The sequence below is a fragment of the Mustela erminea genome, chromosome 1, assembly GCF_009829155.1.
Source record: "Mustela erminea isolate mMusErm1 chromosome 1, mMusErm1.Pri, whole genome shotgun sequence".
NCBI lineage: Eukaryota > Metazoa > Chordata > Mammalia > Carnivora > Mustelidae > Mustela > Mustela erminea.
The window spans coordinates 209367493-209381882 of NC_045614.1; the positions used below are offsets into that span (position 1 = coordinate 209367493).

Sequence of the window (14390 nt, forward strand, 5' to 3'; positions counted from 1 at the left end):
GTGTCAATGGAGGAGGCCATATTGCCGGGCCTGGCCCTTCTCCTGGGCTGCGTCATCCCCTTAAAAACCTTTCTGAAGGTGCCCATGCCCTTCTCAGGCAACGCATCTCCTTCTCAGATGAAGGGAGATGAACTATCTCCAGCTCTGTGCTCGTTTCCCCCACACAGTCGAGTGCTCTGTGTCTAAGAGAGTTTTCCATGGGCGCGAAGCCTTCTTTGTCAAAGTCAATGATTAGTTACCATAAATTGTGGAGTATAAATCGTGTCCTTTTGACAAATCGTGTATGTGGTGGAAGCCCTGAACTACAGGCTAGATAAGGTACTGTAAACTGTGGTCTGGTCTTCATAGCAAGTATTTTAATAGGTCATTGGATTGGCCACTTGGCCGTGAAATTTTGAAAGACAGCACTCACCCGTGATTTGGTTCTGTGTGCGTATTTCCATCAAATGGGAGACAGTATTATAGTCAGTAATACTATTCTAAAAATGGACAGTATTTTATTTCTTAGCAAAATTGAGTATTTCAGACCAACTCAGAATTACGCATTGTATTTTTTAAATATACTTGGGAAATCCAGGCTTCTTAGACACAAGAGACTGTTAAGAGAGAGAACTTCTGCCCATATGATACCTGTCTGAAAAATTGTTCCTAAGAACTGAGTTGATGTTAAAATGAGAATGCCAGTTACAGTAAATAAGGGGTTTGGGTTTAACTGAGGCTTTTATATTCTTGGTTTCAGACACTTGCTTTCACGGCAGCCTCATTCATGAGGAAGGCAGTGAAGGGCAAAATGTTGAGCAACCAGGGAAAAAGACAAAAGAGCTGGAGAACAAATTGCAGAATAGAATGAGAATCAGGAAAAAAAAATGCAAGTAAGGGAAATAATGAAGGAAAGAAAAAGATCCAGAAAGAGGAGGTACAGAGACAGCAAGAGAAATCAGCGTAAACTCAAATAAAAAAACAACATTGCTTTCTTACATTAGTAGAATAACATTTGGCTGTTTGATGCTTTGCTGTCTGCTTTTGTTCATGCTTAAATTTTCTTTTTACCTGTGTGATCCTTATGAAAAGACCTGTCCAGCACAGAAAGTAATAAAACTCTCTCATTCAATGTACTTGTGATTGTGGAAACTTTATGCAGATTCCTTGAATAAAGAAAAAAATCAGAACGTGCCCGAACCTCAAAAGAATTAACAGGTGTTACATATACCAGACTCTGGGCTGTACCCACAGGCTTGGTTGGTTGGCTGGCTTCTTTTATGGTGTGGGTTTTCCTTTTGAGGTCTTGAAAAAAATACTTAACAAAAGGTCATTTGGGGAAGGGAAAAATGCAGAATTCAATCTTTTGAAAAAACATTTTTTTAAATTCTCTTGTTTAGCCAGAGCCTTTGGCCGTTTTATGGTTTAGAATAACCTGTATTTAAAATAATGGGTTATTGATTTATAAGATGAAACTGAGACATTTTGGGAAAACTCAGATTTTCAGGATAAAACAGAGTCCGTTTTCTTGGTAACAGCAGGGTAGATACCAAAGCCTCTTGGGAGACATGGGTGAAGATTCTTAATTAGCTCTACGTACAGAGAGGGCAGGATTTTCTAGCTCTTCTCCCTCTTCTGTCCACCTGTCTTCTCACCCTTTCACACGCACGCAGATGCACACACACGCACACACACGCTCCAGTGCATTCATCTCTGGCTGTCACATAGCACTTACAGTAGACTGACTACCATTCGTTCCGTGGGGAACTGGAATTACTGTTTGGTTGAATAATGACTTCAGATTTAGAATGTTTTTAAACATTAATATACCGCTCTCAGAATTTAACTGATGAGTATATATTTTTTTGTAATCTGCCCATTTTAATGCATCAAGAACAAATATATTTTATAATTTTGTGATGAGTGGACCCTCAGTTTACTTTGATTTGGGTACAGTTTCTATGTTTTGAATAGCTACTTTTCAGATTTTTCCATGCTGGTACAACTTTCCCTGTCCTCACTGGGTTTGTTGATTGGCTTTTTTTTTAATGGCTTTTAGTCTGTTTCATAACCGTTTCCTTGGGATATTTTAAAACTATATTTTTAAACTCAAAAAGCTTTTTAAAAATTCTGATACTGTGTGCTATATAATCTCCCTGGGTGAGAAATAAAGTGACATATATATTTATATAAAAGCACTTCTGCTTTTGACTTCTGTAGGTATTAGGTTGAGCTAAAACAAACACTTGAAATTTTTGATGCCGCATCTAGATCAGTTTCGTAGGTCCATTTCATATTAACAGAATGAAGATTATTATAAGCATAAGAGATGTGTCCTAAACAGCTTTATTTTGATCTAAAATGTTGAGCTCATGAATTTCAAGTAATTAACATGTGTTTATTTGGTCTCACGTTTCCAAGAGACAGCCTGAGGTAAAAGCAAGAAGCAGAATAATCCTTCAAAATAATTTAATGACCAAATGAGCAAAAAATGTCCATGAACTACTAGCCTTTCCAGGTCACTATTGCTAGTTAATGTTTTTGTCTCTTCACAAGCATTTATATAAAGTAATGTTTATGAAAAGGCATCCCATACGTATTGTTCTGCTGGATACTATTCTGTATTCCCAGTAACACCACTTCACATAATACACTTATTTTTGAGTGTTTCTGAGTCCAAATAAAGGGTTAATGGAGTTTTTAAGTCAAGGGATTCTGCGCCCCTTGCGTAGCAATAAAACAACTGTCATTAGGAAATTTGAACGCAAGCCATGTTTCTCAGGGCAAAGAACGAGTTGAATCTTCTGGAGTATTCAATTTGTCCAGCATATTGCTTTTGAAATACTTTGGCTGTACGCCATAGGATGTCCAAAGATGTTTTATGGTACAAATATCTTAATTCTTTAGGGGAAATGAGTGATTTTTTTTCCCCCCCTGAGTTGAAGGAAGAAAGTTTTTTTTTTTTAAAAAAGCAAGCTTATTTTCATTTATCTTTGCTAATACATGATGGAATCTTATATGCCAGCTATCTTCCTATGGTGGTTCCTAATCTGAATTAGATCAAAGACCGTCTTCAGAATCTAGTAAAAGCTCTGAGCCTTCTCTGCAGGAAAAATGGCTGTATACCCCAGTTTTCATGCTGTTTCATAGTGTTCCCAGAGGCAAAGCTTGTTCATAGACCCTGCTGAAGAAATTCTTGGTGATAAAGGTCTTATCTCTTTAATTTACACACACTACACATTCTGTAGTTTTATTTTTCTTACATATTTATAACACATAGCTGAAACTTCTTTGATGCATGTTTAATTACTTCTTCTTGATTAAGAAAGGCATTACGCTCTCTTAAGAGGTAATATCAAATTGCCACGCACTGTGCCTATGTAAATCATCTCATATCCTTGAATAGAACTCAGAGAAGAAAAATCAAAATTGCTCAATGAATATCCAACCAATTAAGTGTGCTTGTTGTAGGGTTATTGACTTTAGAAAAAACTAACTTTAGGAAGAGCCACAAGGGAGGTCATGAATCTTGGTTCTCAGTAATTTCTTATTTTTCTGTCTTTATCTTCGTTAGAATAGAGAAATAACTGTGATAAGACTTAATAGGATGCGCAGGGTTACCTCGATGAGGTTGACCACCAGGAAAAGGTGTTAAAATTCACGTCGTGAGGTTTTTCATGGCTGCTTCTCCCAGTGGTTTTGTCGTTTCCTAAATAGATAACTTAATGATAACAGATTTATTTGTCACCTTAGAAATGTTTCCCTGAAGGCATTAAAAGGGCACACTCTTAGCGGCGCCTGGGTGGCTCAGTGGGTTAAAGCCTCTGCCTTACGACTCAGGTCATGATCCCAGGGTCCTGGGATCAAGCCCCAAATGGGACTCTCTGCTTGGCAGGGAGCTGTTTCCCCCCCACCCTCTCTCTGCCTGCCTCTCCGCCTACTTGTGATCTCTCTCTGTGTCAAATTAAAAAAAAAAAAAAAAAAAAAAAAAAAAGGGCACTTTTAAATAACTGACTGCACTCGAGTATCTTAAACAGTAGTGTTGAAAGGGAAGGACGGAGCTGTACAAAGCCCTCTGTCCACCACATGAAGGGACTGCACCCCACAAGGCCATGTCATGCTCAGAAATCTTCCTTCATTCTGTAGATTGCCCTCCTAGAAGTTCAACTTTTAGAAAAAAGTTGTCACGTTTCGGAATCGTGAATTTTCTGCTTTGTCTTAAGCTCCCAAGTCCAAGGAGAGAGAGACCTGGGGTGCCTGCCTCTTGGCCGCATCTCGATTGTGCAGGGCTGTGCGCAGCAGTATTTGAATTGGTTGAAGGGAATGATAGAAAGACTTCGCCGTCTTCACCTCTAGATCATGAGATGTCAGGGCCTTCTGTTACCTTATCTGACATCTGTGACTTTATGCCCCTGCCTACTCCAGTTCCTGGGAGGCACTTGAAGCTGCAACATACGTGTGAACGGTTCAGGGTTGGGTTCAGCCTTGCCTGTCAGTGAGGCTGACCTCCAAAATAAATGCGGTTTTAAAATTGCAAAATATCTTCCTTCTTGGATATTTGATAAATTTAAAAATTGGTTTTAAAAACTGTCTTATTAATAACATGATTTTCTTCCTGTAGCTTCTTTAAATTTACTTCCTATTGCTTTTTATTTTATTGTGCCTCCTAAGACATTCCTAGCTTTACTGCTGCCTGTCTTGACTTTGTATCTGGTAATTAATGATCTGTAAGTTAATGTTCAATCACTAGAGGCCTGTATAGGAAGGAAATCTGCATTGTAATTGTTTGGTAAAGTGGAAAACCACTTTTCTTAGGTGCATTGGTACATCACGGGCAGGGTTCACTCCAGTTGCTGTTGTTAAATATTTTGAATATCACTCTGCCTAGAGATACATTTTTCCTGGGTAAAGTAATAGTTTTTCTCTTTTAATACATAATCAGACTCCTGAACACCAAACTCAAAGGTTCCTCTTCCCCTGCCATTTCTTACTCCTTTGTATTTAATTTCAGCTTGGTTATTTTGCTTACTGGTTATGCCTTTTTGGTTTATTCCTATAAGAAGACTAAAACCCTGAATATAAGAGACACTGAAATAAATAAGGACTAATTTTTTTTTTTATGTAATCAACAGTGTTGAAAAATTTAACAGATCTTAAAGCAGAAAGAAACCCCAGGAGTCATCCACTCTGATTCAGCTGTTGGCCCATGTCAGGGACTTGAGATCAGAATCCAGGTTTCTTTTTTTCCCAGTTCAGTACTTTCGATTGCTGTCTGTTGTCGTAAATTATTCTTTCTGAACCTGTTTAAGAATTTTATGCAACCAAAGGTGAAATTCTATTTTTTTAATTTTTATTATTTTTTTTAAGGTGAAATTTTAAAGTAAGAAAAGGAAACATTTCAGTCACTTTTTCCCCTTCCTTTTAAAAGGTCTCAGCCACTGGGCTAATGATGGGGCAAGCCATCGCTGTCTCTGCAGGCCCTACCTTTTGGGTCCCTCTCTTAGGACTGTAAAGATAGGTAGGTAGATAGATTGATTGATTTTTTAAAGATTTTATTTATTTATTTGACAGAGAGAGATCACAAGTAGGCAGAGCAGCAGGCAGAGAGAGAGGGGAAACAGGCGCCCAGCTGAGCAGGGAGCCCAATGCAGGACCCGATCCCAGGACCCTGAGATCATGACCTGAGCCAAAGGCAGAGGCTTAACCCACTGAGCCACCCAGACGCCCCTGTAGAGACTGATTTAATATCACCCCTCTGCAGTTTTCCTTTTCACATAGATATATTAACTGAGCCAAGAGTACAGATTACTCTAAAAATCAGAAGTGGCCCCTTTTTCCCTTTTGTCTCTAAAATATCAAATCCAAGTCACATGCCCAGGGCTCATGGGTAGGGCACAGTTCACCACTGTGGACCCAACAGAGTTGTTTCTTTCTGCTGCATCCTGCCTAGATAGTCCCAGTGTTATCTGCTGGTTCCCCACCAAAGTCCCTTCCTTCCTTCCCTGCCTTTCCAGGGCCTGCTGACCTCCAGTGATTCCCCTGTTCCCCCTCAGTACGATCTCCCCCTGACTTTCTGATCTCCAGACACTTTTTCTTATATCTCACTGCTTCCTTTTAGGATCTCTCAAACTCACTTCTGGTTTATAAAATATGCATCCATGTGCTCGCTCTTTATCCTGAGAACAGGGCTCCTGGGCGGCTCAGTGGGATAGCCGCTGCCTTCGGCTAGGTCATGATCTCGGGGTCCTGAGATTGAGCACCACGTCAGGCTCTCTGCTCGGCGGGGAGCCTGCTTCCCTCTCTTCTGCCTACCTCTCTGCCTACTTGTGATCTCTCTCTCTCTGATAAATAAATAAATTTTTTAAAAAATCTTTATCCTGAGAACCGTTTAGCTAGCAGAAGGTTTTCCTAACCCTTAGGGCTTTTCTCTAGGAATGAGTGCATTATAACACTATAACAACACTGATCTTCTCTAGACAGTGCTCTGCCTGAATCTCTGAATGAACCTAAAGGGAAGTTTTCAAGGCAGGAGGAAACCTGCCCATTTGGACTTGACCAGTGAACAAGATGAAGAAGACAGGGTGGTCTTAACTTTAGTTCTTGTATCTCACCAAAGGGACCCCAGGGCGTGGGGGACCAGCCTTAGTTACCCAGATGAGGAAGTCAACTGGAAATGCATCCTTGGCTGTACTGGATACTGACTCATCTGATTTATTGTTGACACAAGCAAGAGGAGTCTTGGTGACTGAATCTGCTAGTGACCATTGGGTTCCTGTATGGAATCGAGGGTTCCCCCTCAACAGGCATTTCTTTATTCTTCACACTTTAGGGTGTTTAAAATTCTGACTTGAGTACTTTAATATCATAAAATGCATTTTGTTTCAGTAGTTTGCTAAGGAAATCTCCATTTTTCCTGGGGAATGATACCAGATGAGGAAGTTGGGTCCAATCCAACATGGTGACCGTCGTGTTACTGCATTTGTTTTCAGCCCGTCTGATGGGTTAGTTTGGAGGGAGTCGACAGCTTCATACTTGGATTTAGCAAGAGAAGATGTTCTGGAAGGGCATGATGTGGTGGGGACAGTCAGGGTTGTGGAGCAGAGAGATGTCCATTTGGTCTAAGGCCGCCTAGCATAAGTAGGGGAGGTTTTGATGGAGATGGTGTGTGTTTTCCAAGCCAGCAGAGGCTGGTGTTGATTCGTTATCAGCAGTACCTTAGGGTTTTATTGATGATCATCACCATACCTTAAAACTGGTTAAGTCCATGTCTGTTGCCAAGACTTGAACAACGTAGCTTCTCTAATACCCGTCACTAGCAAGTTCCTTCCAAAGAATGTAATGGAAAATGGTGTAATGTTTTATGACTCACTAAAACATAATCTGGAACAGCTCTTGGAGATCAGTCATGTCAAAATGTAGACTGATTTCAGCTTTCCAAGTTAACATTTTTCAAATCTGTGTGTTTGTCTTCTAAATGGCTAGACTTCCCCACTATGAAAATGCTGCATGCTGATAAACGGTGAATTGTTCCCTGATTGTTTATAGGAACTAAGAGAAATCCATAATAAGCAACAGCTCCAGAAACAGAAGTCCATAGAGGCTGAACGTCTGAAACAGAAAGAACAAGAGCGAAAAATCATAGAATTAGAAAAACAAAAAGAAGAAGCCCAAAGGTGAGTCTTTTCTTGTGGACTGTGGATCTGGCAGAAAACTTTGAGTATTTCTTATACTACTTTGCAGGACTTCTGCGAGTACCTACTGACCAGAAATAGCCTTCAATTGTGTGTGTGTGTGTGTACGCAACCACAAATACGTGTGTATATAAATCTTTGCATATATAAGTACCCCCTGAAGTTTTTGGTTAGCTTCCAGAGCTCTCCTAAGCTACTACCATGTAGATAAATAGAATTATACAAGGAAATTAGGACACTTGGTATGCTCATTTGCATGCCAATGACCAAAATACGTTTCCAGTTCACAGCCTTTTAATAACAGTGGCTGTCCCAAGCGCCCGGGTTTGAAATCAAAGCCCCTGAGCACTCGCCACACAGGCTTTCTCCAGCAGGGCTCACAGTGTGCCGCTCTGACTTCTTTCTCCTTTTCTTCAGCTGCAAATTAAACTTGAGTATAAGAGGAGAAAATTTGCTTCTGCTTAGGATCCAGACACATTTTTTTGTTTGTCTTTGTTTGAATATTTGTGTTTGTGGTTTGTTACTTTTATTGGTAACATTCTGTCCTGAATCGGGGAAATTCATTTATTAACTTTTCAGTGTGTCTGATTTTGTTATTGGATATTTGCTTTCTAAAGGTCAGTTAATTTTTGACTCAGGAAATAAAAATGACCAAATATTTCAGTGATATACCATAAATTGTAAAAATTGGTTATTGAAGATAGAATAAAAGGATGAAGATACAGGGGCGCCTGGGTGGGCTTAGTCAGTTAAGCATCTGCCTTTGGCTCAGATCACAGTCTCAGGGTCCTGGCATCGAGCCCCACATCGGGCTCCCTGCTCAGTGGGGACCTTGTTTCTCGCTTTGCCTGTGCACCCCCTGCTTGTGCTCATGCTCTCTCTATCAGAAAGATAAAATCTTAAAAAAAAAAATACCTAGTATATTAAAAAAAAAAAAAGAAACAGAACACGAGGCAAGTCATTGATTTTAGTGGGCTGAGCGCAGTTAAATTACCTAGAGGGGATGCACATGTGGGCGTGTGTAGTATAGCTGTCCCTTGAACAACAAGGGAGTTCGGGGCACAGACCCCCCTGCTCAGTTGGAAATCTGAGTGTAATTTCTGACTCTCCCAAAACTTAACTGCTAACACCCTACTGTTGACTGGAAGGAAGCCTGCAGATAATAATATATGGTTGATTAACACATATTTTGTATCTGTGTTACATACTGTGTTCTTGCAATGAGGTGAGCTAGAGAGAGAAAATGGTAAACTTATAAGAGAAACTACACACAGAGCCCCGTGCTGTCAAACACCTGCATGTAAGTGGGACTGCACAGTTCACCAGTGGGCAGGCAGGTAGGGTCTCCAGCCAGATTAGAACACTGTTTTATAGTTCTCTTGGGGTATGGTTCAAGGATTCACTTCCTGGATGTGCTGATTACCCCTAATTCCATCCTTTCCTTATCTTCAAAGACTGAGTAACAGGATGGCTTTGATTATTCACTCTGTGCTGCACTGAGCTTTAACATTTCTATGGAGTAGAAATCCCCACACAAAATATCCAAATAAAAACCCACAGATTTCTTGCTTTCAGTCATATAAACAGTACCTAAAAATTAATTTCAGAAATTACATGGTTAGACACTATACATGATGACTTTTATTAATAGCAAATATTAAGCAAATTCTGGTCTGCTTTGTTGTTGTTGTTACGATTGATAACATAGACAGGGGACCCCTTCCAAAAAACTTTTTTGTTCTTTCTCAAAAGATGTTTTGAAAGCAAGTAAAACGTTAAAGATTTAAGTTAAAAATTTTACTGCACAAAATTTTCACATGCATACATAGTAGAAACAAATATATGTGTATATTTTTTAAAGATTTTATTTATTTATTTGCCAGACAGAGATCGCGAGTAGGCAGAGAGGCAGAGAGAGAGGAAGGGACACGGGCTTCCTGCTGAGCAGAGAGCCCGATGCGGGGCTCGATCCCAGGACCCTGGGATCATGACCTGAGCTGAAGGCAGAGGTTTTAACCCATTGAGCCACCCAGACGCCCCTAACTATATTTTTTAAATGGGGAATACAAGCTTTCCTTGTTTATATTGTGTTCCTCTAGCAGTTCCCTAATTCCAGCGGATGACCTCTGTGCCTTGGCCATGCCATAGGATAGCAGTTCAGGGTGTAGAGCCTAGAACCGAGCTGCCTGGGGTTGAGCCCCAGGCAGGTGTGGCCGTGTGACCTTGGACAAGCGTTTCCACATCTCTGCCTCATTTTACTCCCGTGTAAAAATGGGGACGTTAATAGGACCTACTCCCCAGGTGTGGAGGCTCATGGAGCTCGTACAGGAAGCTATATGAGGATATTGCTTCCTTTTGCATGTGAGTTTTCTGATTTTGTAGCCGATTGTGCAGTGAGAGAGAAAAAAACAAACCCATCCCTGGTCGTGTCCTGTGGGCTTCAGGTCGAGGTCGTCTTAGACCTCAGGGCCTAGACGATCTGTTCATTGCACTTGTCCCTTCACGCCCGCAGCTTGGACACACACAGTTTTCCGGTTCGGGAAAATGCCGGAGACGGAGACTGAGTAACAGGATGGCTACTGCCTGAAGGGTTCGATGGAATCTGTTGCATCTGCCCTCAGTTCTGGGGAGCTACGTGTGTGTTCGCGGGGGGCCGCTCTCGCCTTCGTTTGTTGTGTGTGTGAGAGGGCTTTGCGCGGGGACATACCAGGGTTCCCGTCGAGAAGTCGCTGTCCGTCTCCAGCCACTTGGTCAGATACATCAGGAATCTCCTTCCTGTGCTTTCCCGAGTCCCGTGACTTCCTCAGCTCCCTCAGAGGCCGAGGCCTGAGCCTCCGTCTCACGGGTTCCGAGCGACCCGCCTGAGGCACCGTGTCGGCTCCACGGGGAGCCTCGCTCGCTCCCGGAGCCTCTTCCGCGGCCGAGCGCAGGCGCGGCGCGAGCTTCCGGCGTAACCGCGCGCTGTGTTCGCAGGCGAGCGCCGGAGCGGGACAAGCCGTGGACGGAGCATGCGCAGCCGGACGACGACCACCCGCGGCCGCGGAAGAGCCACGAGGAGGAGAAACCGCGCAGGGAGGAGAGTGTCAAGAAGAAGGACGGGGAGGAGAAAAGCAAGCCCGACGCGCAAGACAAGACGAGCCGGCTCTTCCACCCGCACCCGGAGCCGGCCAAGCCCGCTGTCCAGGCGCCCTGGTCCTCCACAGGTAGTCGGGGCCAAAAGCCATTCCCGCAGAGACGCTCCCTCTGCTGGGGTCACGAGGGAGCGCCGCGGCTCCGCAGGCCGGTCCGGGCTCCTTGCACAGAGGCGGGCGCAGCGCGGGTCGCTTGTCCAGGGCTCCTGGCGCGCCCCGCCTCTGGTCCCTCTGACGCCGGCATCCAGAGCCTTTGCCGACCAAAACAGCCCGAGTTTCCTCCCCGAGCCCCATCCCGGAACCCGTATTCCGGGTCGGAAAGAACCTGGTGCTTCTCTGGTTCGCTCTTCTGCTCTGGGGATTACGGAGCTGTTCCGGGCACGGGAAGTGGCCCCTTTCCCCCTTGCCTTCCACTGTCCCTGTCGTCAGCCGATGCTGCATGCAGCCACGCTTCTGACCTTTTGCAAAGTAGGACTTTTTTTTTCTCTTCGATCAAAAGTTGCCTCTTTCAGTCATGATAAATGAAAGCCTTTAAAGTGGTTAGAAACAGTATCTCTCTCTCTCTTTTTTTAAAAGATTTTATTTATTTATTTGACACAGAGAGAAAGAGCACAAGCAGGAGTGGCAGGCAGAGCGAGAGGGAGAAGCAGGCTCCCCGAGAGGCAGGGAGCCCGATCCCGGGCTCGATCCCAGGATTCTGGGATCATGACCCAAGCCAAAGGCAGTGGCTTAACCAACTGAGCCACCCAGGTGTCCCCAGTATCTCTTACATCACGTGTAACCTAGTATGTGTGTTTGAGATTCTCGCGCGGCTCTGGCGGTAGCACTCAGCTGAAGAAAGTGACCGCCTTTTCCTTTGTATGGCACATGATACCGATTTTATTTGTTCCATTATGGGCATGCTTTGTGTTGGCGTACAAAAAGAAAAGGAAGCACACTGTTCATAGGGTTTATTTGTTCCTGTTTACGGGGGCAGAGATGGGAGTGGGGTTCAGAGTTGCACCCCACATCCAGATGCCTGCAGTCCAGGGAGAAAGGCTGGCCAACAATTTATGTTTCAATACTTTCTTGGACGTGAGAAATAATTCCACCCGCCCTCGATCTTAGGCATTTCGTTTAAATTCCTTATGTTTCCTCCTAGTATATAAAATGAGGATTTCTTCTTCCCGTGGTCAGTGGGAAATGTGGCGCCTCTTCTAGTTCCGGACTGCATGAAGATAACACCTTCCCCTCACTGCTTTTCAGAGAAAATAGATGTGTGGCTAAACATCTCCATTTCTAGGGCAAAACAGTTCAGAGGGCTGTGATTAGGTACTGTTGAGTGAATCAGAAGTCACACTGTCTTATGCTTGCATGCCTTTTTCTAATAATTTTACTTAAGATCTAAACTGTTTTCACATAAGGTCTGTCATTGGGCTTGTTTCCCCAGCCCTGGGAGATGTGGAGGAGGGCTTACTTCCCTGGAATTGATCGATAATAACCATTGTTGGCAAAGTCAGCACTTAACATTTTATGTGATTGCTTTAGCGGCCAAAGATAATCAACATTTCCAAGTCTTCTAATGTGGAAAGTTGGGCTTTGCTTCCTGCCAGAGGAGTTTTCTTCTTGGCTGCTTCATTTTCTCTCATTCTAACCGCTGCATTGTACTCGGCGCCCTGGGTAGGGGAGAGGGGTCCTGATGCTTCCCAGATGTGCCCTTCCAGAGCCTCAGCCAGGACCCAAGACAGCCTCACTGCGTTCAGCACTGGGACGGCCTCTGTCCAGGGAACGGCAGCCAGTGAACTCTGACGGATTCGAGCTGCCATCGTCAGATTTGGCTCTCCTTTGGCACGAAGTCTGTGCTTCAGAAATTCCTTGAATAGACGGAAAGGGTTCAGATGCTAAGGTCAATAGCAGGGTCGGCTGTTTGGCTTGTTGTCATGCATACGTGTTCCGTGTAATGCTTTATTTTTGTTCCCTTCTCCCCACTGTTTTGTAAATAGAAAAAGGCCCACTTACCATTTCTGCACAGGAGAACGTAAAGGTGGTGTATTACCGAGCACTCTATCCCTTCGAATCCAGAAGTCACGATGAGATCACGATCCAGCCTGGAGACATAGTAATGGTAAGAAAGACTCCAGTCAGAGTGTGATTTTTCTGTTGATGATTAGCATCTGTTCTCCTCTTGCACTTTATTTGACAGCGTGAAGTTGTCGCCGAGTGTGAAATCCAGGGTTCTTGAAGTATGGGCTCCATCTTCCTTTCCTATTAGAATGAAAGATGATGTGTAGAAATGTATCCTAGCATCACTTGAATAGAGGTGTTAAAGAAAATGGGTTCTTATCACAGCCTTAGCATGTTTTTAAATCTGTAAAGGTCTGATAATTTCAGAGTTGAGATTCCTACTTAAATACTATGAATAGTCTTTAAGAAATAGTTCTAAATGCAAAATGCTTTATCATCACCTTCACAATTGCCAGTGAGAACTTTTGTATCTTTAGATCAGTGCATCTTTGTGCCCCTTTAATTGTGAGATCTTCGAATTGTGTGAGGAGTCATGAATCACATACCGTTAATCTGCCGTCTTACCCCATAAATGAGCACATGAAAGAGTTCAGAATTTTGCTTTGTCATAGTTCATTTCCTTGAATTATACTAATAGTTAAATTGAATCGTGTGATTGTAACTGAGACGATAGTACCAGTTTGAGAAATAGTAAAGCCACGTGGTTGACCTAAATTATTTTCTGCAAGAAAACAATAGTTCTTCCATCTGGTTCATAGCCTCAGAAGTAAGAGCCACAAAAGCGGTCAATCTTTGCATTACTGTTGGCATTTTTTGTTTGTTTAAAGATGAGGATGGTTCCAGATTGCAAAAGAATGCCGAGGGAGACAGACGGGCTTGTGGTGCCAGTAGTAGGTATCTTTGAAGTTGAAGGGTAACGCCCAGGTCATTGCACTGTTACTCACACGTTCATCTTGCATGTATATATCAGACCTCTGTGTGGGGACCCTGTGATCCTTCCTGAGCCAAAATATATAGAAAGAACAGTGTGTTTGGTCTTCAGAGATCTCAGTCCTATCTCCCCTTCATTTCTGACAGTTTTTTTTCTCAAATTATCATGGACTTGTGTGAAGGCCTGAGTGGCAGCATCACTCACTTGTTACAGAAATTACTGCTAGGTTCTGCGTGGGCAGGGCGCTCTGAGCACATGGACGGCGTCGCAAGCATCTTGTTCAGCCCTGACTCTTTCCCACGCTGTGTTTTCTTAGTCCGAAGCAGCTTTACTCGTGCTGCCTTGTCTTTGAAATGGTGCGGCTTTTAAAGCCTACGAATTGGGGGGAAAAATTAATTAAATAAAATAAAGCCTACGAATTGTTAAAATATATAAAAATACCATACTAAGACTGTAAACCTTATGAAAGGACAGTGACATCAGAGAGGACCTCGTTACAAAGTTGTTTCTTTACACTAAAACAAAAAAAGAGCCTTAGGTTTTTGAAACTGGATTTTGTTGCAACACAAGGTACAGAAAAGTAGGGCGCTCGCTTCTTGAGATCAGGAAGTGTTACAGATGTTACAGTAAGGAAGTGCTCTAGATGATTTGTAC

The 14390-nt window shown here is 43.0% G+C and overlaps 1 protein-coding gene across 9 annotated transcripts in view; it reads left to right on the forward strand.

Annotated features, from left to right (window-relative positions):
- Positions 1 to 14390, forward strand: part of ITSN1 (intersectin 1) — a 216731-nt gene that overhangs the window by 126955 nt on the left and 75386 nt on the right. For all 9 annotated transcript variants that reach the window (XR_004288351.1, XM_032354042.1, XM_032354053.1 and 6 more), the window contains 3 exons: positions 7525 to 7652; positions 10644 to 10873; positions 12784 to 12905. Coding sequence is in view for 8 of the 9 variants with exons in the window: in XM_032354042.1 (XP_032209933.1) it covers positions 7525 to 7652; positions 10644 to 10873; positions 12784 to 12905 (480 nt within the window). In the remaining variant the exon portion in view is untranslated. The remainder of the gene's footprint in view (positions 1 to 7524; positions 7653 to 10643; positions 10874 to 12783; positions 12906 to 14390) is intronic.